At 39.7% G+C, this 26198-nt stretch overlaps 1 protein-coding gene across 1 annotated transcript in view; it reads left to right on the top strand.

Moving 5' to 3' along the window:
• Nucleotides 1–26198, top strand: part of C2H9orf85 (chromosome 2 C9orf85 homolog) — a 55284-nt gene that overhangs the window by 19662 nt on the left and 9424 nt on the right. The window contains exon 2 of the mRNA XM_032891714.1: nucleotides 17370–17476. Within this exon, the coding sequence (XP_032747605.1) occupies nucleotides 17370–17476 (107 nt within the window). The remainder of the gene's footprint in view (nucleotides 1–17369; nucleotides 17477–26198) is intronic.

The following is a 26198-nucleotide window of genomic DNA, read 5'->3' as shown; positions in this document are numbered from 1 at the left end:
TTACTATAGATGATCTGTATTCATTAAAATCTACTTTTATTTCTTGGCTTTACATACTCATTTCTTCAAAAACATCTTTGTGCTGTTTTTCTTTTAACAATAAGAAAATGTTCTCAACTGAACATTAGGGAAGTCATATGTGAAATCTGAGCTTTAAACCAGATGAGTCACAGAATAAACCTAGTTTTCCCCACTCAGGTGACATTGTCAGTGCCAATAGATTGTTTTTGTGACATAAATGTGATCAGGACAAGGCAATTATCTTTGAAGATGTTGCCAGCTTCCAGGTGGTAATTGCTCATTTATTATTACCCCAAGTGTATGACTTGCATGCTTAAGATTTATTTTTAAAGATAAGTCATTTGCTTTATAGATTGCTTGTCTTGTTAGTTAAATTCATACACTTCTTAATGTATGCCATTAGGAAGGAAGGGGCATTTGTGTCATTTTAAAAACCTGTCTAACAACTGTTACTAGTTTGTCTCTTTAAAGATCACTAACTTGGGGCATACCTTACTGGTTGGACAAGGTCTCAGCTGACTGAGTTGTAGTGAGTGGTTATAAAAGCATGTGTGTTGCCTTGTGACACACGTTACTGTTTGAGTTGGGCTCTTTGCATTCCAGCTGACTGTACTCAGGTTAGTTCTGGTTGCTCACTATTACTGACCCTTTGTTTAGATGTCACAGGGAATTGACTCTCTGTGAATAATAGCATGATAAAGAGTTGTAAAAATCCTCTTTTAGAACATGCTTAATGAAGATATTTTCTTCTCTGAATTAGCTTTTCTAACTTTAGAATTTTATATTTATGTTCTTTAAACAAATTATTTATTGTACACTGCAAAGGTTACCCTAGGTTTAGCCCTATTTGCAAAGCAGTTAGCCTACCAGTATACAAGTTTATAATCAAGTTATAATATCTTACAAGTGGAAATGTGTATGCTCTGCCAAGTTGGCTGCTGGGTTCCTTTTTTTTTTTTTTTTTTTTTTTTTTTTTCTCTTATAGAAGACCTTGAAAACTATAGGGAGACACTTTTCACTTTTAACTTAACTCCACACCTTAAGCTAATAGTCATCTTTTTATGAGTTTGGTCTTTGATGTTCCTGATTAATTTTGTGACCTCAAGTAAATCTCTTAATTCTGAGCTTCAGGTTTCTCATCTGCAAAATGACGATAATTCATACCTACTCCTAACCACAGGGATGTTGTAAAAATAGCCAGGAGAATTTTTATAAAGGATTAGGCATGTGGTTTATGAATTCATGGTAGCGGTCTTTTGTATTCATTTTATTTAGTTTGCTGATATTCTTTTGAGAAAAATTAGAATGCTGGTTTTATAGTTTCTGTGGTTTGAATGTGAAGTGTCTGTCATAGGCGTTTGTGTTTGAACACCCAGCCCCAGGTGGTGCTATGTTGGAACCTTGTGGAATGTGTAAGAAATAAAGCCTCATTGGAGGAAGTAGATTACCAGGGATTACCTTGAGGATTTCTAGCCTGACTCTACTAACTTGTCCACTCTCTGCTTCTTGTCTGCCAAGACATTAGTTCAGCAGACCTAACTGCACATTCCTACAACTATGGAGCTGCCTGTCTCTCTGCTTTCCCCTCCATGATGGTCTGTGGCCCCTAAAACCACAAGCCAAAATAAAACCTTTCTCACTTAAGTTGCTTCTCCTCAGGTCACAAGTAAAGTATCCGATGCAGTAATTACCCATGTAGATAACTAACATTGAGATACTTGAGTGATGGCAGCAGTGTCTAGTGTAAGGCAAAGAATCATGATAGGCTGACTGAGGAAGATTGCAAAATTCATGGCCAGCCGAGGTATACAGAGTGAATCCAACTCTGCTTAGTGAGTCCCGTTGGAAAATAAAAGGCAAACGAGCTGATCGATGATGTCAGTATTGGAGCACCACTTAGCAGGCTTTTAGTTCAACTTTCAGTCATGAAAAATTGTAGAGTTTAATTCTCCAACCAAATGACAGAGACTGAAATGGATTTTAAAATATGCAGCTGTACAGTGGCTACAAGAGACTAACTTGAGATCAAATTAAAGATAGAAATAATAGGCCATGCAAATTTCAACAAATATTAACAAATATGCAAATGCAAAAGAGAGCAGGAATGGTTTTCCAAATGTCAGACAAGATAGACTTTAAATTTAAAAAATATTACAAGAGATAAAGAAGACATAATTAAAAATGTTCATGTACCTAAAACACCAAAACTGCATGAAACAAACGTTCAGAGACTAGATGGGAGAAGTAGCTGAAAGATGAGTCAGTCTTTGCTGAAGACCTGGAATGGTGTATCCAACTTGAGAACATAAGCAGGACCAGAGCATGGGAAGCAGTCAGCCTATGAGCCTGAAAGGAGCACTGCACACGGCAGCAACCACGGCGTCTTCTTACCACAGTGAATTTTCAACTATAGAAATTGGGTGGAGTCAGAAATTAGTAATAGAAGAAAGCTTTTTTAAAAAAAATCACAAATTTATAGAACTTAAACATAATCTTATGAAATATTAATAAAATCACAAGAAAAATGAGAAAATATTTAGATGAAAATGAAAGCAGTATAATACAACATAGATGTACTGAAGCTGTGGTCTGTGGGAAACAAATGTTAAAAATCAGAAGCATCCTGTGTCGGCAGTGCAACTGGCAAGGAACTAGAAAAACAAAAACCACACCAAAGGTCACCAAAAGGAAGGAAAGGAAATAGATTTGTGCAGTGATAAATAAAATGAAAATAAAAAAAAAAAAAACAAAAAACAGAAAAGCCAGTGAAACCAAAAGATTTTTTTAGCAACACATGCACACATGTATGCACACATGTATGTGAGCACAATAAAAAAGGCTATGAATTTGAAAAAGAACAAGGATGGTATATGAGAGGGTTTGGAGAGGGGAAAATATTGCATTGTGTTGTAAATTATAATAATCTCCAGAAATAAAAGAAATTATTAAAACACATGTAAACAAAAACTGACAAACTTTAACCTCGGTGAACTAACAACAGCAAAGAATATTTAAATGACGATAACCAAAAATGAAAATTGACTAATTAATGACAATTGTACTCAATTAAAAAGGATTATGAAATGATGCTTTCAACAATTTATTGCCAACAAATTGAATAACCTACTTGAAATATGGAGAGTCCTAAAAGTATAAAACCTAGACTGAATCATGAAGAAATTGTACGATTGAGTTAGAAAAAAGAAAAATCCGCAATGAAGAAACACTCTTTATGCTCCCTCTCACTGGGGCAGTCTATCAGGCTTTAAAGGAAAACTGACACATCTCCTCAGGTCTACAAGAGATCCATCCTAACTTGTTCTAATGATGGCTTTACCCCAACTGCAATGAAGACTCTACAAGAAAACCACAGATCACTCTCATTTCTGAGGTCTGGTACTGCCCATGTGGTTTGGCTGAGAGTGGCTTTCAGAGGCTCACATGCTTCATTGTTGGCTCCCTGGTTGGTGGAACTGTTTAGGAAGGATTAAGAGGTGGCCTTGTTGAAAGAAGCCTGTCACTGGGAGTGGACCATGGGGTTTTAAAAGCCCATGCTAGGCCCAGTCTCAGTCTCTCCTGCAACTTAGAACAAACCTGAGTTCTCAGTTCTTCAGCACCATACCTGTCTACTTGCTGCCACAATCCCTGTCATGATGGTTATGAACTAACGTTCTGAAATTGTAAGCAAACTTCCAGTTAAATGCTTCCTTTTGTAAGTTGTCTGGTCATAGTATTTCATTACAGCAATAGAACAGTAACTAAGATCCTGCCGGAATCTGAAGTATCCTGCTCCAGGCAGTGTTAAAGTCTAGGCCTGTAACAGTTGCTGTTCTTTAACAAGGTCTATAATTTTGAGAGGTGGCATTATAGATGAAAGAAATAGGTCACTAGGAGGTATGTCTTTGAAACTTATACCGTGTCTTTACTTTCTGCTTCCTGTTCTCCATAAAGTAAATATCCTCTACCATATGATACGACCTCACCATGGAAACAGAACCAGTTAGCTAAGGACTGTGGACTAAACTGAGTCCTTCCCATATTCAGTTGTTATTACCACCAACACTTAGTAATATGATAGATATTTTAAGTACCAATGCAAAAATTCCTAGGCAAAAGAAAAGTTATAGCAAATTTAATTTAGCAGATACAAAAGGGGTTAGACAAGGGCCAGAGTGAGTGGTTAAGAGCTGCTGTTGTAGAAGACCCAAATTCAGTTCAATTGCAGCTCTAGCTGACATCCTTTCCTGGCCTTTGTAGATAATCCCCATCCCCACAGCATACATTCACACAGACACATATAAATAAAGATAAACCATAAATGATTAAGCATCAAAGTCCAGTGAGATTCATTCCTAGAATATGAGAATAATTCAGCACAGTACAAAGATACTATACGAACAGAGTGAACAAAAGAAAAATGTATCATTGGAACTGAAGTTGTAAAAACAGTTGGTAAAATTCAATACTCATAATAAAAGCACTCACCTGAATTTAGAAAGGCTATCTCAAAATTTTAAAAGAAGCCACTTGTAAAATGCCACAGTAAACATCATACTTAGCTTTGAAAATATAAAAAGGTTTTGTTGTCTGTTTGTTTATGTTCTCTTTTCTTTCTTGCTCTGAGAATTGTTCGCTCTGAGTTGTTGAGACAAGGTCTGACTATGTGACTGAGGCTGGCCTTGAACTCTTCCTGTCCTAGCCTTCCAAGTGGGGCATTACAGATGTGTACCAGCACACCCATCCTAAACCTGGCTCTTGAAAGTGTTCCTGCTTTTCTACTTTTGTCAATTAGTGCTGGAAGTTGGAGTCAGGACAGTTATATAAGAAAAGGGGCACAAAATACACACAAATTAAAAAGAGGTAAAGTTAAGGCTATTAATAGCTATGATGACCTTATGTCAAAAATTCCCAGGACTCCATCAGTTAAAGGAGGAAACGCATTGAGCACAGTAGCAGGAAACAAGTCTATACACAAACGTGTCCACTAAAAGGGAGTGCTCTGAAAAGGGAATTCAGTTATTAGTTTATAATAGTTGGTGAAGAATGAAACTGTAAGCCATTGCTGGCTTTAAAGCTATAGATGAAAGATATTTTATGTTCATGGATTGAAAGATTTAATATTAAGATATCTGTGCTACTACAGTTATCTACAAATTCAGTTCAGTCCAATTTGGAGTTCCAGGGCCTTCTGTACAGACCTGGAAAAACTCTAAAACTGACACCAAATCTCCAGGGATTCCAAATAACCAAAGGAGTCTTGAAAAAGAACTAAGAGGGAGACCTGACCTTTCTTAATTTCAGAATTATGCCAAAGCTGATAATTAGTGTGACATTAGCATGAAGTTGAGTGTATGGGCCAGAGCTATAAAATGGCCTCTAAAAAGTCTACAACAGAATTATCAAATGATCCTAAAACTATATTTCTGATTACATATCCAAAAAATTAAAAGCTGGGTCTGGTAATAGCAGTATGTCTTAGGACAGCTAAAATCAGAAGCCGTCAGAAAAGCCTACAAAGGTATGACAGGATAAGCAAAATATGTTACATATACATACTGGAACAATATTAGCATTTTTCCTCAATTAAAAAAAGTTATTCTCATATACTATATGTCAACTGAAGTTTCCTCTCCCTCTCCTCCCCAAATTATTAGCATTTTAAAAGACAGACAGACAGACAGACACACACACACACACACACACACACACATTGTTGCTCTCTTCAGACACACCAGAAGAGGGCACAGGATCCCATTATAGATGGTTGTGAACCACCGTGTGGTTGCTGGGAATTGAACTCAGGACCTCTGGAAGAGTAGTCAGTGCTCTTAACTCCAGCCCCATTATTAGCATTTTTAAGGATGGAAATTCTGAGGTATTCTGCATCTGTGACCCTTGATGATACTGCTAAGTGAAATAAGCTACTTACAAAATGACCAAAGCTGTATATCTCCATTTATATGAGGCACTTAAAGTAATAAAAATTAAACAGACTTTTAGCTGATGGGTTTGAGGGGAAGAGAGATTGAGTCACTGTTTTAAAACTGGAGATGCATGGCATTATCAAAAGAGGAGTTAACACAATGTATAGGATAGGTATTTTACAATGAAAAACAGACAACTCTTGGTAATTAGGTTTTCCTTTCTCCAGGTTCTTCACCTCCTGTGTTTGGTTATTTCTTTGCATTCCTTTGTTTTGCTTTAACGTGTTGAGAATCAAATTTAGAGACTAGGCCATGACATGTCAGAAACATTGGTGAACATGTTTTGTGTTTCTGTGATGTCAATTTATTGAACAGCAATAAGGTCACAGGATATGGCAGCAATTTCGGCAGCTATTTTTGCTTCTTTTAGTATCCCTAGCCCAGGTCTTGAAGGAGTAAAAAGTGACCTGGAATTTGTTTACTGAAACCAACAGGAACCTTTTTTAAAGATAACATTTGGAAAAAAGAAAGAACAGATTTGATGGCTAAGGTGGTGATTGCTAAGGTAGTGCCTTTGAATCTGAATTGGGAGCATCGAGGGTTTCTGCAGGAGAACCTGTCGCCTGTGCTGTTGGCCATGTCAGATTTTCACAGTAGTTAGAGCAGGAGTCTCCTTGCTAATGCTGAAGTTACTCACTACTTGAGTACATTGTTTGAGAACAAGGATGACAGTGCTGGCACCTGCCCTGAGGAAGAGGAAGTCGATGACTAACCCAGGAAGTCTCAGCTGGCAAAGGAACAGATGAGTTGAAGATGCTCCCTTACCTCTAAAATGAACCTTACTTTCAAGACAGACAAACAATCCCTGGTGGAACTGTGACACTGTCAACATTTATAGGGAAATCTGAAGGAGAAGAGGCTTGTGCTCTGTGAAGCCAGAACCTTTTCTCGCTGAACATGCCCTGGTGCCTGTAAGTAGGATGGCAGCTTAAACAAGTGAAAGTCCATTCTCGTAAAACAGTGTGTGACCCTGCTCTAACCATTTTAAGTCAGATTTTTCTATTTTATGAGGTAACATTATGTGCTCTTGGAGTTTCATTAGAGTCACATTGTATATTCTTTATTAAGAAGTATTCTCTGGCTAGGGATGTAGCTTGGTGGTAGGGTGCTTACCTAACTGTCTCACGTCCCTAGGTTTGATCCCTGCCACAGAAGGAGACCAGTGTTTTATACTGCTTGTTACATGCTCTCCTAAGTGGGATCTAAATGGGAAGAATCAAAATCTTTTTACTGGAGGTCTTTATTCAAGCACTTACTGGTCCTTTTAAAGTTTCAGTATTTTAAGAGTACAATGCTTGGGACTGGAGAGGGCTGTGTTTAAGAGTTCTTGCTACTCTTCCCAGGACCCGGGACTGGTTTTAAACATTCATATAATGTGACTCACAACTGCCTGTAACCCCATCTCCAGGTGATCTCCCAGACCACCCACATACATGTAGCATAGTCAGTCAGTCGGTCTGTCTGTCTGTCTTCCCCTCTCTCTTGTACACACACACACACACACACACACACACACACACACTTACACACACACACACAAACACACACACACACACACAATAAATAAGAGGAAATAATTTGGAAAAAAGTGAACTAATTAGTCGTCAGAATGCTTTGGCAATACTTACTTCTTGCATTGTGCATCCCATCTTACTTTGTTTTCCTTACCAGTGAATGAGGAGAGCTGGGTTGCTGAGAATGCAAGGCCCTGCCTTAGATTCCCAGAGGAAGAAAAGGCAAGCTACGTAAAGTAGCTGTGGGTTTCCTCTGACATACCAGCACATTTCCCCACCTGCGCCAGTGTGGAGCCATTTGAATGTCTACATGAAGTTCCTCAGTGAAATCCCAGTAGTGTGCTTGCCTGCTAAAGTCAGCCACTGAGTGCATAGCATAGGCCCTCTCTGTTTAACTGCCCCTGGGAACAGATCTGCCAGCTTAGTGAGAGAATGGTCCATTGTTTGGAGTGACCCAAACTCATTTTCTATTCAGTCCTGGTGAAAATGTGATTGTTTATTTTTGCAGATGATGTTGAGTAAACAAGGAACGTGGGGCTGGGGGAGCTCAGCATCCTTTCCTGGTTTCCAGGGAGGACTTGGTTTCAGGTTCCTGAGCAAGAGGAGCGTTCTGAGGAGCAGCGTGCATTTTGCTTCTCTCTGATTTGTGTTTTAGACTTGTGATAAGTTTAGAGAGAATGAAAGAAAGATGGGCTTTGGGGAAAATGTTATTCTATCTCACAATGTGACTCACATTGAGTATCTTTAACTAAAATGATACATATTAAAATAAAACATTTACAAATTTGGTACATACATGCAAGTTAGATATTTTAGAATAATAGAGTGTATTTTGCTCATTGGAGACTAGGCTTTTTTTTTTTTAAATACTTAAAACGTTTGTAGCCAATCTTTAATTAGCAGTGCTGTAGAAGTAAGAGTTTCAAAATGTTTATAGCTAATCTCTAGCTGCAAAATAATATTGCCTTGAAAATATAAATGGTAGTGCCTTGATTTTACATTTCTCTGTAGATATTTCTTTAGTAGAAGTCAACGTGAGAAATATTTCTGGGTTAATTATATTACTAATCATTTTCTGGAATAGTAAAACATAAACTTACTAAGACTCAGTAACTGACCCAGACAATCCTAAGAGAGGTAGATAGTCGTGTTTCTTCTTATCACATTAAACTGTGATGTGGTCACACTTCCTGCAGTTCTCGTCTCTGGGAGAACAAGGCAGGAGAATCACAAGAGCACAAGGCTCCATATCAAGTCCAAGCTCTCCTGGGCTGCATATTCACAGCAGAACCCTGCCTTAAGCAAAGAAAAGATGTACTTGTTTGAATGTTACATAGGTGTGAATGTGTGCACATAACTATAAAGGTTTTCTGTACTCATGGGTGTGCACACATGGAGATTAGAGGTCAAAACCATGTGACTTCCTCTGTCATTCTTCACATTATTATTATATTATTGACACAGTGTTTCTCACTGAACTTGGAGATAGATTGTCCAGACTAGTGGTTCTCAACCGTTGCATTGACCCTTTTGAGGGTTACATATCAGATACCTATATTAGTATAATGTAACAAAATTACGGCTATGAAGTAGCAATGAAACAATTTTATGGTTAGGAGTCATAACATGAGGACTATATTAAGGGTCACAGCATTCGGAAGATTGAGAACCACTGGTCTAGACTGTCTAGCCAGCAGGACCCTAAGATCCGTCTGTCTGTGCTTCCAGTAATGGGCTACAGGTGTACACGGACATGCCCACATTTTTACATGGTGCTAGGGATCCCTCTCAGACCCTCCTGTTGGTGAGGCAAGCACTTTTTCTGATGTTTAAGTAAGTAAAACTAAGTCTGGGTATCCTGGAATTCATTGGTTTGTAAAAAAAAAAAAATCTGATCAATAAAATTATATTTATCTATAAAGTAATAAGCTCTAGCGTTAAGAAAGTCAAATACCTTTGTATACTATTATTAATATATAACAAAAATATTGAAGGAAAAAAATCAGCAGCAGTAGAGAGAAGCATTTATATTTAAGGTGTGTGGAGTACTTCTTTGTGACATTTAGTACTTTTCTCCTTGCCCCATTCTTTTTATCTTATAAAAAGTTGAATGTGTGAGAAATTTCTTTAGTTAATAGAAATTAATGAGCATGGTGGAAGTATGACTTAACCATTTTGTATTTATAAACATTTAAAATTATGGATTTGAACATATTCTTTGTAAGATTTTAATGTAGTATTTTAAGGAGTATAAATTTATTTTGAGGCCTCTTAGCTGTACTGTTGGAGGTTCGGTCTGGTGCTGCTATGTATTCAAATGCTAAATACCAGCCCCTGAGATCTGGTTGCCCCCAAGAGCAGATCCTCACCACACCAAATGATGTCCTATAAACTTTGCTCCCCAATTTAAAACTATTGGTTAAATGAAATGGTTACAGTCAATTACTGGGGCGAGTAGAAGAGGCGGAGGTCCAGTTACCAGGCTGGGGCTGCAGGTGGGAACCCAGAGGAATCAGGCAAAAGAGGATAGTGGAGGAGAGGACAGAGAGAAAGGAGGTCTCCATTAGACATGATGGACACATGCCCAAGTGAAATGCCCCCCATCACCAGGGCTGGAGTAGAAATAACCTGGGTGAAATTCAAACAGCAAGTATTTAGGGTAGGAGGTGGGAGTTAACAGTCTAGCAAACAGAATATGGATTAGGATAACCTCCCTATAATTATACAAGAACTGATCAATAATTCTTAGAATTCTGCCTTGGTTAGTGGGGGCTGACTGGGTCATATTAATAGTTAATAAAGTTTATTAAACACCATTTACAATTATATATGAATTCCCTAGTAACTTAAGCTAAATATCAAAACCAGGCAAGATTACTATTAAATGAAAACTTATTTAACTTTGGATAATCCCTACGACATAACAAAAATCTTCCATGGTGAAGCCAATGAATTATAATGAACTGTGGTTTATTCTGGGTACACAGCATTTGTGATTACAAAATCCAGTACTGGGCTGCTGAAATGGCTCAGCAGGTAGAGTACCCTGAGTCCCTGGGATTCACATGGTGACTGAAAAGAAAATGAATCCTAAAACTTGTCCTCTCGTCTCCACATGTGTGCCATGGTGTGTACCCGTCCTGCCCTTACTCCTCACACAAAATAAATAAATGAATGTAAGAGAAGAAAATGTTTTAGAAGAATTGAATATTATTAAGATGCCAATTTTTTCCCAAATTGACTTATATTTTTAGTGTGAACCTAATCGAAAGCACAGTAGACTTTTTGTGTTACTCAAATAATAATGAATAGATTGAAAAATGTAAATAAAAATGTAAAAGAACTTGTAATAGTCCAATGATTTTGACAAAGAACACAATTGAGAGCCCAGAGTACTGAGTTCACTACTTGCTGTCAAGCTGCCATAATCATGATGAGGTACTGGAGAAAGAATGGTCACATATATGTTGACAGTGTTGGTTGGGTATAGAGACAAGCCAACATGTACTTAATTTTGAAATGCAAATACAGAGGCAGTTCAGTGGGGCTGGAGCATCGGACATCCTGTGCTGTGTACAGAGTTAACTCACAGGGAGTCATAGACTTAACGTTAAGTCCCTGAGCTTCTGGAAGAGAACAGTGGAAGCTTTTGTCATTCTCCAACAAAAATTCCTTAGATTTTAGACAGAAAGTATAGTTCATAAGACACAGACTTGATGGCTTGTTCTTACTAAAATTGTTAAAAGGTCTGCTTTTAAGAAATGGGAGTCGTAAAGATAAAAGCACAGGCTGTGGAGAATGTGGTCAAATATCTATCTGACAAAGGCTGACATCAAGAAGCACAGAAAATGGACAGTCTAATAAGAAAAATGGGCAACAGACTTTAGACAGTTGCTTCTACAAAAGGATGCATTGCAGAAAAGATGATGCTTGGGCTGTGGTGTTAGAGAAATGCAATTTCAAGCCACAGTGAGAGCTCTGCACTCTTTCAGATGAAGCAGATTTTACAGTTTTAAGTTCTGAAAGGCACTTGGAAAACCTGGGAAAAATAGAGGTCCAAGGCCAACCAAATTAAAAGGTGTCCGAATAAAACCTTACACGAAGGTGTCTGTTAACACCCAAATGGCAAAAAAGCTTCAGGTGTCCTTCAGTGATGAGGAAGCTACGGTCCAGCAGGAAAGCCAAGGAAGTCCCTCAGGTGGCTGCCCCTGAGGTGGCTGCCCCTCAGGTGGCTGGCTGCCCCTCAGGTGGCTGGCTGCCCCTCAGGTAGCTGCATCATTCCATTGTGCTATACCCTGGAAAACATACAGGTTAGCGTTAATGTTAGTGCTCCTGGGAGGGTGGGATGTAAACTGCCATGGGAGGAAGCTGTCAGACAAACCCTGAAAGGCTGGGAGCAGTGGAGGGAATGGCATATAGGTGTCCATATTCACAGTGTTAGGAAGCTGGTTTTCCTGATTATTAGTATGGTGACAGCACCTGGAAGTACAGCCTTGTTTCTTAGGATGAGCAGCAAGAGAGGAAACACGTTCGTGCCGGGAGCTTAAAAGGCAAACTCTGTGGTTGTCTTTAGCCGTTGTGCATATGAATCTGTATCCATGTATGCACATTTATTTTTTAGACCATCTCAAATTGTAGTCTAACTGTCCTTGTACTTGTGGCCATTTTTGTGCCTCCATGTCTCAGATGTCAGATCACTGGCACGAACCACCACACCAAATAGTATTGTTTTAACTTTTGTGCAGATTTGACGTTTTTCATGATAGATGAGCCCAGTTGATGATAATCATATTTCTTCAACATGACCTTGAAGATGTACATCTCGTGATGTGCAGGGCTTTCTGACAGACCTATTATCCTCAGGGGTCTGCATGTAAGAATACCTTATACCTTTGTAGAGCCTGTTGTATTAGAGTCTGTTTGAGCAGAATAACTCAGGTTTCCATTCAACACTGGGAGAGAACACATTTCTCTGAAACACTTTGTATGGTAGGATTCTTCGAAGTTTTGCTTACTGAATCACTCTATAAGCTTTTGGGGAAAGATGACTAGGTTTTAGCAACAAGAATAGGCATACTGCTTCTGAGAAACTGGACTTTGCTTATTACAAGGAGTTCCAATTCACTAACTGCGGGAACACTCAGCTCTCGCCTGTGGCCCATCTCCAGCAGGTCTATTCCAGCTGTGCTCCTGGTACTGGGCTTCTCCCTGCTTACCCATTGCTAACCCACATGGAGATACCGTGGCATCCTGCTTCCTCCCACTGGTTGTTGTTGGGGTTTTTTCTTTGTTCGTTTGTTTGTTTGGCTGTATTTATTTTGTGAGAGACTTCATGTTCTATGGTAATCTGAAAGAAATGTAAAATATTGCTGGGGGTAAAGTTCAGTGGCTTCACATGCACATTTTAAGCCTAGTGACATAGTTCTACATTATAATTGTTATGTAAGTCCTTGTGAGGTATTTGTCCTCTAGTCGAGTTTTGAGTAACTTTCTAAAACTTAAGGCTGAGACAAGAGGATTGGGAATTGAAGACTAGGACTGAGCTACCAGTGCTGAGTCCACATGGCCTCCAGGGACTTGGGCCTGACTAGAATAGCAAGGGAATAAAGAAAAGACAGACAGAAATGGACAAACAGAAAGAAAGCTGGGATTGGGTGGTCCAGGCTCTCTGCTGAAGGAGCCATAGTGCCCTGGGAGCTCAGTGTGTTTAGTATATATTGTTGAACAAGGAGTCAGGGATTAAGGAGACAAGACTTAGATATTAACTCTGTAGGAGCAGTTTCTGCAGTGGGAGCCGTCTGGGGGGCATAAGCATGCAGGGTTTAGGAAGATAGGCTGACATTCTCTCCAAAGTGTCAGCATCCACACTTGTACCAGAGGAAGGCTTTTTCATGCTTCACCCTCAGCCCAGGGAAAAGGCCCTGCCAAATGGGCCTGAGGCCATGCCTCTGTGAATATCACACATTTACTTGGGATTTTGCTCCCTATATACTAGAGCAAAAACATTTCATTCCCTCTTTGTTTTAGGGTTTTACTGGTGTGAAGACACACCATGACCACAGCAACTCTTATAAAGGAAAACATTTGATTGGGGCTGGCTTGCCGTTTCAGAGGCTTTTAGTTCATTATCATCACCATGGGGAGAAGCGTGGCAGCATGTAGATAGTCATGGTGCTGGAGAAAGAGCTGAGAGTTCTGCATCTTGAGCCATAGGCAGAAGGAACTGTGGTCCACACTGGATATAGCTGGAGCATTTGAGATCTCAAAGCCTACCACCACAGTGACACACTTCCTCTAACAAGGTCATACCTCCTAATAGTGCCACTCCCTACTGGCCAAACATTCCAACACATGAGTGTACATGGGCCATACGTATTCAAACCATTTCTCTCTCTCTCTCTCTCTCTCTCTCTCTCTCTCTCTCTCTCTCTCTCTCTCTCTTTCTCTTTCTCTGCCTCTCTCCCCTCTCTTTGTGTTTATATGAGGAGAGAGAGAGAGCGAGCGCATGAACTATAATTAACGTAAAAAGTTCCTGTTTTCAGAATAGCAGTAATACAGCTATCTCACAGTAAAATTCCTTACGTAGCGAGATTGCAGGGTAAAGAGCCAGGCCCATCTGGTGGTCCCTGTTGGCAGCAGTTGGATTAGACATTTTCCTTTTAAGTTTTTTCTATTTGAGAGAAATGAAATATAACATGTACAGTTGTTTTGGATTCAGCGTTGCTGAAAGAATTGCCTCATACCGAAATTCCTTTGGAAAAACGACGAGTTATTTTAGATTCCTTTACTCTCCTAACTTGTGCCTTCTTTCTTGTTAAGTGATACTTTGTAGCTCATTAAATGCTTATATGATGTTGACCCACGTTAAAGTCAGTTTGGTCTTGCTACCTTCCAGAGACTCTGAACTCTCACCCACTTCCTGTTTGTGATTGTGGTATTCCATTTTGGAATATTTGTTGTATAGCAATAGAATCTTCATAGCTGGAATAATAACACTAATTTATGCTGGTATGGATTGATAAGCAAAGGCATTAAACCATTCTCTATATTCTATTAGGAATATTTGTTGATGTGTTAAATTTATTCTGTTCTTTAAGAGGTATTCATTTTGTTTGTTTGTATCTGGTTCACCAGTTCATTCCTAAGTTATGTAGAGTTTTGTCTTTTAGCAATCTGAAAGTTGTATGTGCTGAGGTACACCGCGATCCCTATGCAAGCCCTCTGTTGGCAGTTCTAGGCTCCACCCAACAGCTACCTAGCAACAGCATGGCCACCCACAGCTGCTAGCCAACTTGGCCTGTAAGGACTGCTTTGCTTCTCCCCCCACCCCCACCCCTAGTTCCATGCCTGCCTCTTCCTCTCTACTTCTCTTCTGTCTCTTTCCGTCCTTCTCTGTCCCATTTTTTCTGCCTCTACCCCTTTTCTAGGTCCCCTTTACTTTCTGCCAATAAAACTGTCCATCTGTATACTACTTGACCAGCCTGCTAAGGTGCTCCCTCCCACATTATACCGCGTTTCATAAAACACAACACTTAGACATTGTGGGGGGTGGGGGGTGGGTGTCGGGCGGGATTGCTAGTTTTAGGTTAACCTGGGCTACACACTTAAGTTCCAAACCAGCCAAAACCACTTGTGTCTCAAAAAAACAAAACAAAACAAAAAACCAAGTAAACAGGAGATCAGGAAAGGAACCTGTTGAACTGATGGATCTTTTTTACAAACTAAGTTTTCATTTGTATTTTCACAGTAATCTGTGATCTCCTACCTTGAGGGGTGTTCTAAAATGATTTGGGGAAGGAGGATTCGATGTAAATAGGAGTATATAAGGCAAGATCACCAGTTCCTTTGCCAACCTGGAAGAATTCCTCGAAGTAGGATCTGGCTGTCTGGGCTCACCTCTCTGGAATTGCCCTTTTCCGGATGTATGTATTTTTAAGTGAACATACTCTTTGTTGTCATCCTCATTCATTTCTTAGTACATAAAAATCAAGTTAGTTTTGTAGGAGTTCCATTTGTTTGTATGAGCCCTGTACAAGATTACCATTTATAGTGCTTCACTGATCACTCACAGAACAAGTTACCACAAAGACCTGCTTTGTTCTACAGTTGGTCCTCCCTAAGGAAACTAGTTTCTGAACTATGCAAGCTTTTATAAATCAAGATGACCTGGTCAGAAATTGTATAGAGAAACAAACAAGAAACCAAGTAATGCTTCCTGGTTGGCAAACAATGCATGTTAGTGTACTACAATTGCAGGTAATGGAATTCCCTGCATTGTAAGAATTTTTACTAGTTAGAAAGTTTGTTTTACGTTGTAACTTTGGTTCAAAGCCATTGACTTGACTTATTCTTATAATTGTTAAGTGGCAAGTACAAGTTGATGAACAGATGAGAGAAGACAGTTGATGAATTATGAATTTGAAGCCCGTGTTTCTTAGCAGTCCCTGTGATCCCTTAGTACATGGCATCTAAGTGCTGAGGTGCAGAGGAAGAGAAGTCTGGTGTGGGAGTGGAGCTCCTTTCTCTATAGTGTAACATAGTGACAATGAACACAGAGGCATGCTAGGACTGGCCATCACCACGTCAGAAGGACAGCAGTAAACCCATATATAATTCATAAATGTCAGAATATACTCTATACTGGAGTTCAGCTGAAGCATATTTTGTGGACCTTGAAATATATTCTTAGAATACATGTTTGTCAGCTTTTATGGCTAGCAAGGGTCTTTTCAGTTGTTTGCTTCAGATTACCTAGTCCACATACTATGTTTGTAACTCATTATCAAATGGCCATCCAAAGACCATAATAAATGTGATAAATGTCCTTTACAGTGGCAAATATACTCTAACAGTAGGCAAAGGCGAGCCTTCCTCTTTTATCAAAAGAAATGATAGGATTCTCAAAACCTTACTCCTATAACATGTGAGCTTGTCATGTGACACATTACAGGGGACCTAGGATCCATTTAAACTCTTGCCTGTTTATACAAATATGTTTTGAGAATAACATGTAAATGTTTTCTTCCTGTGGGACAGCTAGTGAAGTCCCTTGTTCACTGGCTGTCCGTGTTTGCGTTCCTGCTGTATTTTCATGAGGCAAGTGAGCTGGGGGGCTTTGTTAGGTTGAGACTAGGCTTCCAAGGAACCTTTGTGAAACATTTTGCTTTCATAGAAACACAGAAAGGAAATGCCCTTGGTTCCCTGCTTGCTTCTTGCTAGCACATCTTAACTTTCAGTTACTGTTATCCCAAATAACTGATAATTACAAATTTCCACTTTAATTCAGAGGCATTGGTAGAATTTGAATTGTTGAATAGTGTGTTTCTTTTCTATGATTACATTTGTATTTAGGTCTGGTTTACAAACATTAAAATTCATGTGTCTTATCTATCTAGTATTAGTCTTGATCTAGTACATCAGGGCCAGTGAAGAAGGCTTTCTCAGAGCCGTCTTGGAAACTCTTTAACCTGCTGGCAGATTAGAAACTATTGCCTTTGTAAAGAACCAAATTGGGTAGTGTCATAAAATAAATACTGTATCGTGGAATCTTAGATAGAAAAACGTTGTCATTGCATTTAACTTGTGAATTGTTTTTATTTATTCTGTATGCATGTGTGTGGGTGTGCTCCACAGCGTGCATTTGGAGATCAGAAGACAACCTTTAGGAGTTTGTTCTTTCCTTCTACCATGTAGGTCCAGGGACTTAAACTCAGGGCCTCAGGCCTAGGGGCAAGCACCTGTACTGCTGAGTCACCTTGCTCATCCAAGGATATTTTTATGACATTCCCATGAACCTTTTTATTGACTTATGGGTGAGATTGTTAATTTATTTATTTTTATTTGCTTTTAGAAAATTAATGCAAAACTTCATGATGGAGTATGTCAGCGTTGCAAAGAAGTTCTTGAATGGCGTGTAAAATACAGCAAATACAAACCACTGTCAAAGCCTAAGAAATGGTGAGTTAAGTTTCTTAAGTTCCTTCAGTGATATAAACATTATAGTGCCCATTGTCTGACTCTCAAAGCTGTGTTCAGATAAGCATGAAAGAAAATTCAGAAGCCCTTTTCTCTAGTGTAGAATACCATTTTGTATGCTGAGTCTTAGTTTATCACAGCAGGCAGATGAAAAAGTAGATTTATCATTCTTTGTCCCATGATTTTCTACCATTTGTATAGAAACTTTTTCTAATAGGTAAGTTGAGGAAGATTGGAAAAAACCTAGTTATTGTAAAGTCCTATTTTCCACTGAATAAGTAGCAGTATTTACTGTAGCTTGTGTTTATGAAAAAAAAATTTTTTTGAGCTGGTGTGGCCTAGATCATCCTCCAAGTAATGACTATCCCACTTCAAACTCCAAAATGCTGGGATTGTTACCATGTACACTATACACAGATATTATACCAATTCTTAAAAGGGATCTAACCTCTTAATTCACACCATAAAAGTTACTAAAATCCCTTGGGTTGGTTATCATATGTGAATCACTGATTCATAATTTATAGTTTTAATCATTTGGAGACTTGAGTCAAAATGAAATGATACTCAGGTTAGTTTCTTACCTGTCTGCCTCTAGCTTTTCTGTAAATTATGTTTTAAGTCGGTGTTCTGTGTAGTAGTATTTAACACAGTTGATCGTTGTTACTTTATGTATGTGTTATATTTATTTAGCTATTTAGTAGTTATACCTTTCTTGGTGTGCCTTCCCCTTCTGCCCTCCCTGTCAGTTGCCCCCTTCTTGTCCCTCCTCCTCCTCCCTCCAAATAGTTCTACTTCTGCTTTCATACTGCAAGGTGCCTTTACCCTCACTTTTCTTCTTCCCTCATCCCTTAAGATCTTGTCCTCCTCTTTCGTGGTCCCATTTCTAATTGCATGGCATATATGCACATAAATCTGCATGGGAGAGGAGATGGGCGGTATTGCAGTTTGTATAATTCCAATGCCATTCATTTCCTTCACATGTCATTTCATTTCTCTGTGTGAGCAGATAAGCTTGCATAGAATATATGTTCCACGTTTTCTCTTTACTCATCCATTGAAGGATGTGGGGTCTACTTTCTAGCTATTAAGAGTAGAGCAGCCATGAGTGTGGACGTGAGTATCTGTGGTATGACCTCATTCTTCAGGAATACACCCAGGTTGGTATAGTGGGCTCACTTTTAGTTTGGTTTGTTTGGATTTCGAGGGACTTCCAACATGATTTCCATAGTGGCTGTACAAGTTTGTATTCCTATCAGCACTTTACAAGAGGTCTTTCCTTGTATCCTTTTGAATTTCTCATGTGTATTCCTGGCCCTCGTGTGTCTTGATAGCCATTTGGCCTAGGTGAGATGGTTCTGTTTCCCCCTCCCTTGCACTGGGACTGCAGGGATACACTGCCACAAACAGCCTTTTAAGTGCGTGCTGGGGATCTGAACTGGTTAGTTGTTCATTTCTAATAGTAAACTTTAGATCTCATACTCTGATATCTCGGAAGAGTCATGCTATGTTGATTTCTTACGTTTCTCACATTTCTTTATTGTGATTTGATCGTCTGCTAGGTTATCATTTTGGTTGTGTTTGAGGATCTTCTTGTTGAGCAATTTCATCTCTAGATCTTAGCTGACTCTGGTGTCGTGTACATGCTGGTGTCAAGCCTGTGTGGCACAGATGTTCAGTGTCCTCCGGAGCTGACCTCTTTTTAGCAGTGCACCTCCTTTGTGTAACAGGATCCTCTGTTAACACTTTAGGCCCTGCAGTCTGAGAGCCAGACAGTTTCTTTGACCCTCCTGTACTTCACTGATCATGCCTAAGGTGACTTATGCTTTATCTAGGGACATATATATGTACACACACACACACACACACACACACACACACACACACACACACACCATCTTACAAGATCCTCAGGAGTAGGGAATTAAGTACAGCCCTGATGTCTGTACAAAGAAGTTTTTTGCTTTTAAACCTTTTAAAAATATTAGTCCCTCTCCAGGCGTATGTCAGTATTCCACCGGAGCTTCTGACTCTTGGCTCTACACAACAGATTGTTTGCTCCAGAAGTTGAATCTAAAAGAGATTGTCGATTTCTAGAGGTATTCCAGTTGATAAAATCTGGTCCAGGACTCAGGAGAGCAGGGATGCTTTTACCTGTGCCCTTCAGTTCCTGGGCCAGGCTTCCTTGCTGTCCACACTGATCCCACAGGACTGTTTCTGACCATAGAACCATGCCAGGTTGAATTTAGCCTCTCTGGCTATCTGTCCTCAGCCTCCCAGAGTTGCTCAGTTTTAAACAACAGTTGCCCTCTGAGATAACACTTGGCCACTGCTCTCCAAGTGATGTAGAATGACAAACATTGGGTTCCTGTGCACCCATTTGCTGGAGCCTGGGTTTGAGGCTTCCTGAGGAGCAAGGTCACACAGTTTCTATCACCGTCTTACTTGGACACACTTTCTTTCTTATTGGGAGGAAATCCTAAGACTTTGTAATAACCATCTTACTTCTATAGAGCATTTGGTGTTAATTCCCAGTGGAAACTATTTTAGGCTTTTTGTAAATCTAGACTCAAGGTTAGAGCATTTTGTTTCTTTAAGACTGTTTAATATCAGTGGGCATGATGGCACATGCCCTTAACTCCAGCACTTACTGTGGAGGCTGAGACAAGTAGATCTCTGACTTTGATGCCATTGGTTTTCATAGCGAGTTCCCAGATAGCCAGAGCTACACAGAGATCCCATCTCAAAAAAAAAAAAAAAAAAGCAGGAAGAAAAAAATGATACTTAATTTGGCTTTTTATTTTGCATACTTAAGTTTTTCTTAATATTTTTTTAAAGGCCTCAGAAAAGGTCAACACTAAATTAAGCTGCTTAGGTATTACTTTCTCAGTGTTGTCATTTTCCTCGCTGGCTTTACTGCATCTCCTTTGGATGTCTTATGTTTTCAGTGCTTGTCCTGCTCTCTAGCATCTTTCCTTTAAAAAAAAAAAAAATCCTTTCAGCTAGTGGTGTAGCACAATGGTGAAGTGTGTGCTTAGTATGCTGACACCCTGAATTCAGCCCCCACAACGATAAAACCAGCACACCCTCACTGACACACAAGTCTGTTGAATCTTATGCTAAATCACCTAAACTGGTAGCAGGAAGTTATGCTGTAAGAAGGGTACTTAGAGCACACAAGTATAGATTTCAATGAATGAGTAGCTGTTTTCTAGGTAGTAATTAAAAACTGGCTGTGCAATAAATCATGTACTTCTAGTTAATAAGCCAGACACAAGATGTGTGGTTGTTCAGAGCATTTTCTACAAGGCGTTCTTCCTATGAAGCATGTAAGGTTTCAGCACTGTTCTCTGTTCACTGCTGCTGTCCATGTTCCTCTGGTAGCTTCTTTCCCAGAGCAGTTTGAAGTATACAAAATTGACATTACAGAGTGTTGCTTTTCAGCAGACTTTTACATTGTAGCAAATGAAGTCACTTAACTGTATTTCTTCTCTGTCCATTACCTGTATTCTAATCCTGGTCTCTGTGCTGTGTCCTGTGTGCTTGCTTATCTTTGATACAAATATGGGAAAGATCATAGGCAGATTTTTCTAGTGCCCAGGAAGAAAGGGGTGCCCCTCATGGCTCTCAGGAGATCAACTGGTATATCAAGGGAGATGAGGACTAAATAGGACTCAAGGCCATTACACAGAGTCATGCCATAACCTCAGAATGAAGGAAATGAGGTATTATATAAATACAGTATTTATAAGGTTTATAAATACAAAGTAGAGATAAGTCATTAAGGGAAAGCACCAAGAATCAGGACTCAAGTGAATGTGAGACAAGGCAGACCGGAGCCTGAGTAATAGAGCAATAGTCATCAAAGCAGAGCTGCGGACGAGAGCAGAAGAATGTCCTTTTTCATCTCCCCTTTGATTCTTCTCTGGGATTCTCTGTCTAACAGAACAGGGCCAGAGCTGGCCAGTGTAACCAATACACAGTTTTTACAGCATGGGAGCCTTCCTAAGAAATGAAGTCCTGAAGAAATAGCTAAGTTCAAGCTAGGCCTACACCTATTTACCTGCACTCAGGAAGCTAAGGCCGGAGGATCACAAGTTCAAGGCCAACCTAAGATAGAGGGAGTTCTAGGCCAGGTTATGATACATAGTTCAGTCCATTCTCAGGAAACCAAGAAGGTAAGGGGGAAGAAGAAAGATAAAAAGAGAGGATTAAACGTTAGTGTCTTCACGGCACATGTGCTGAGCTGTGCGAAGGACACCATGGAGAGTGTAATAGGCAGAGCAGTTGGAGTGAATCCTGGGTGGGTGGTGATAGAAAACTCACAACTACACAGGGACCCTGCAGCCTAGCATGCCTTGTGCGTCAGTCCCTCCTAGCTCTGCCTTTGGAGATAAGGGTGCTTCTATCTCTCAGGTCAGCAGAATTTCTCTTTCATGAGGGCCTTCATATACCTTCTGTAGCTCAGATTCTGGAAGCTTAAGATAGTCACTAATCCAAGGCACCTTTTTGGTTAGATTGTTTTAAATGCTTACAATCTAAAAGTGTTACTTGCAGTTACTGTCAAGTCTAGAACACCACACGTTTCTGATTATCCTGAATATGAAACACAGTAGGCATTTGGGATTTCGAAGTCCAGTCTGTGACTGTACTTTTGTAGGAATATACTTCACCTGTATTTGCTTTGTTTTACTGTGTATTGATACTGTGTATTAAAATACGTTGTAAGGAATTTTAATCTGTTGATGCTGATGGTAAAACATTAAACACTTCATTGAAGCTAATCAGCTAAAAAATTATCCTTTGTTCAATTATACAGATAAACCTCAACTTAACACAGGTTACATCCTAATTGACCCACCATAAATAAGTTTGAAAACATGCTGAGTCCTCATGTCCTATCTTAGCTTTATGGACCTTAAAATGGTCGGCACTCTAGCCGAAGTAGGACAGAATCATCTAACACAAACTAGATCTCAGTAAAGGATGTATCTTAATTCCCTGAATACTGCACCGAAAGGGAAAACAAAATACTTCTATAAAAACATGAGTAGAATAGTATTTCCTGACCCAGACACTGGACATATTAGGCAAGTGTTTCCCTCTGTACTAGCCTGTCCCGTGTACTCTAAGATGTGTCACAACATTCCTGGCCTCTTCCTACTTATTATTTGTCAGTAATCTCCCTTCTCTCCCAAGTCATAGCAATGTCAGCAGTTCCCAGCCATTCCCTTATGCCCCTTGGGAGACAAAGAGCCACCATGGACACTCCTTAGAAAGTTAAGAGCCAGGCTGGAGAGATGGCTCAGCGGTTAAGAGCACTGACTGCTCTTCCAGAGGTCCTGAGTTCAAATCCTAGCATCACATGGTGATTCACATCCATCTGTAATGAGATCTGATGCCCTCTTCTGGTGTGTCTGAAGACAGCGACAGTCTGTACTCATAAAATAAATTAAATTAAATTAAAAAGAAAGAAAGAAAGTTAAGAGCTGTCATTAGGTGGACTTCTGTGGCTGGATGCCATTCTGTACCAGCTTCTTCTCTAGTGCTAGGGTAAAGTTAAGCATGGGCTAATTCATTATTGCTGATGATCTTGTTTAATGGATGGAAAGAGAAAGAGTAGCTCAGGGATTCTAATATAAATGTGGGTATTTGCCATCATGTCTAACCTGATGGCAGAGAAAGATTGCTTGGTGGGTGGTAAGACAGTTCAGGCCTCCACATGGGTGCTGTGACATCCCATGAGCATGTACACAGGTGTTCTATAATAAAGTAATTTTAAACTTTTTGGATTTTTAAAGAACGTTGCTTGGTTACCTGAAACAAAGGCATTCAAGAACCTAAAAATAAAAGTTACTTGTCTTTCTTTAAATGTATATCCTTAAAAAGAAACACACAGGGTGATTCTAAGCAGAATATGTTAAACCAGTGGCATGTGGTTCACAGTTTCAGATAAACCTTTTCAGTAAACAAGATTGTGGGATGATTAATACTGTACTGTGAGAGAACAGGAAAACAGAGCCCTGGGATTAGTTGAATTTGCATTTGAATCTAAACTCCCTGTGCTTTACTTTGTCTTTAGTTAAACATAATCTCTCTGACCTAAAGCATTTAAAAAAAGAGAGAGAGAATTCATTTCATTTCTGGCCTTCTTGCCCTGCTTGAGAAAGGGACAAAATCTTTTAACCATCAATGGAAGTTTAAAAGGTGTCAAAATTACTTGACACCCTTTAGACCAATTATTTTATAAGATCTTTCCCTTACACTTCACTTTAATTCCATTAAATAAACTTTACTATTCCTTTTAAAGTTATCATTGCTCCTTGTCTCACCTGTTCTCAGACATCTCCCTTGGCCCAGAGATAAATAAACCTGTGATTAACAAATTAAAAGGAGCTGGAGAAACTGCCCTGTGGTTAAGAGTCCTCACTGCTCTTGCAAAGGGCCTGGTTCCATTCCCAGCATTCATAGGATGGCTTATTCTGCCTGTGATCCTGGATGCCTTGGGATCTGAGAACTTCTGTGGCTCTTGGGCTCCTGCACCCACACGGTGCTCACAACTTATCATCCGGCCCACACATACATGAAAAGGGAGAAAGAATAAGGTTAGCTCTCTTAAATGTTTCAGGGGGTCCAGTAAGGAAGGTTGGCTTGTTTGGTCTGTCTACTACAGTGTGGAGTAGGGGGTGACGGGGGATCGAAGTCAGGAGAAACCAAAGCAGGTCATGTTTGGAAGACACTGAGAGAGGGTATGAGTGGCTGCTAGGAAGAACCTCATGCCACCATGTGCTGTGTCCCCATTCATGGGGCCTGCATCATCCCTTTTTCTTTTGTGTTTTTGAGACAGGCTTGCTGTGAGCCCCTCATATCCTCCCAATCCCCATCCCAGGTTTTAGGATCACAGAAGTAGGTAACACTCTAGGGGCTCTTCCTTTGTGACCTGGTAGGCAGAAGCTTAACTGTAATCTTTAAAAACTGTAATAATACCTTTGTTTCTTCTGAATCATGAATTAATTTTTGTTTTCCTGAAATAGGATCTTGCTGTGTAGCCCAAGCTAGCTTGGAATTCCTGATATCCTGAGACTGCCCTTAAATACACGATCCTTCTCCCATAGCCTCACTCATCCATCTGGTTTTGAAAAGGATATTGTTGCAGAACGTAGCTCTTACTCCAACAGGAATAAGAGATAGTTTTGGTTTTGTGTGTGTGTGTTGGGGGGGGGGTGTTTTCTTTTCAGCTAAATGTGAGTGACTGTGACCATGGGATACAGACTCAGATTTCCCTGAATGACATGTTCTCCCCCATGGAAGTATTTACAATAACTTTATGGTTACAGAACAAAAGAAAGAACCAAGATACTTGGGAATACACTGGTGAGGACTGAGGGTAGGCAGCTGCCTTAAATGGGCAGAGGTACCTTCTGAAGGTCTCCTGCTAGCTGGGGTCAAGCAAGTTAATACATCCCAAAGGTTTTACCTAAAAGTCAGAGGACTGTCAGACACACGTGGGTAGCAGTGACTGTTGATAGGTATCTTCAGGTAACTTTGGCTGGCTGTTAAACCTCAAACTCTCCACAACCCTAGAAGTTCTAATGAGTCACCAGTCTGGTCTGTAGAATCTTCAGTGTAGGTGGCTTTTTCAGGGAAATTGAGTTCACACACGAGTTCTGTAATTCTGAATTTCTTAATAATACCCTGGTTCTGAATGTGGTAGTGTGAGCCTGCCTTCCCAGTTAATTGGGAAAGAGGATAGCTTGAGGCCAGGAGTTCAGGAACAGCCTGATCCAAAACCACAAAAGAAGACAAACAGGACAGAGTACCACTGCCCACATTTTTCAGAGTTAACAAGTCATTGGTTTCCATAGAACACGGAAATTAGTGCCGGTGCCATGCTTGTCAGACTACACTCAGTACCAGCCTGGCATTCACTAATTATATGTGTTGGCTGAACAGACACTATTACAATACCAGACTTTCTGACATTGTAACTACAGTGCAGATAGGTAAGTTTCATGATAGACTCCATGTTTTCCCCTTTTTTGTTTTGTTTTTTTCAAAACAGGGTTTCTCTATGTGGCCCTGGCTGTCCTGGAACTCACCCTGAACACCAGACTGGCCTCAAACTCAGAGATCTGCCTGCCTTTGTCTCCTTAAAGGCACACCACTACCACCCAGCTTCCCTTCCATTCTTAGAGCTGGATGACTGATGTGTACCCCTGATGAGTACAAACTACCCCTTGTTCTCCATATAACTCCCAAGTCCAGAATTCAAGTGGTAAAAACTGGATCTATATATGCTTGTGGCCTAATAGCTGTCTTCCTATAGATTGTTTTTATTTTTGCTAATTAAATATAGCACTTGGGTTGTTTGTCTGGTTTATAATTGTCAAACCCCTTCCTGTCTCAGCATGCTTCAACTGTAATTTTCTATTTTTACATTAGGGCCTTAGACTAAAGTCAGAAGACAATATATATTCACTACATATCACAAAATGTATTGACTCAGAGAAAGGTTGGCATGTTTATGTATAAATTATAGTTTAACTAAATTTTCCAGTGTAAACCTTAAGTGATGTTCCTGAATGTTACCAAAACAAATGCATTAACGAAAAGTAAACCCGTTTTTAAGCACATCCCTGCTAGTCCAGTGAAATTTTGGTTACCTACCACACACATACTTAGGGTGAAGAATCATTCTGAGATG

Source organism: Rattus rattus, chromosome 2 (assembly GCF_011064425.1).
Source record: "Rattus rattus isolate New Zealand chromosome 2, Rrattus_CSIRO_v1, whole genome shotgun sequence".
NCBI classification, from domain to species: domain Eukaryota; kingdom Metazoa; phylum Chordata; class Mammalia; order Rodentia; family Muridae; genus Rattus; species Rattus rattus.
The sequence above is the reverse complement of the archived record's forward strand: the minus strand, read 5'-3'. Positions and strand labels throughout refer to the sequence as shown.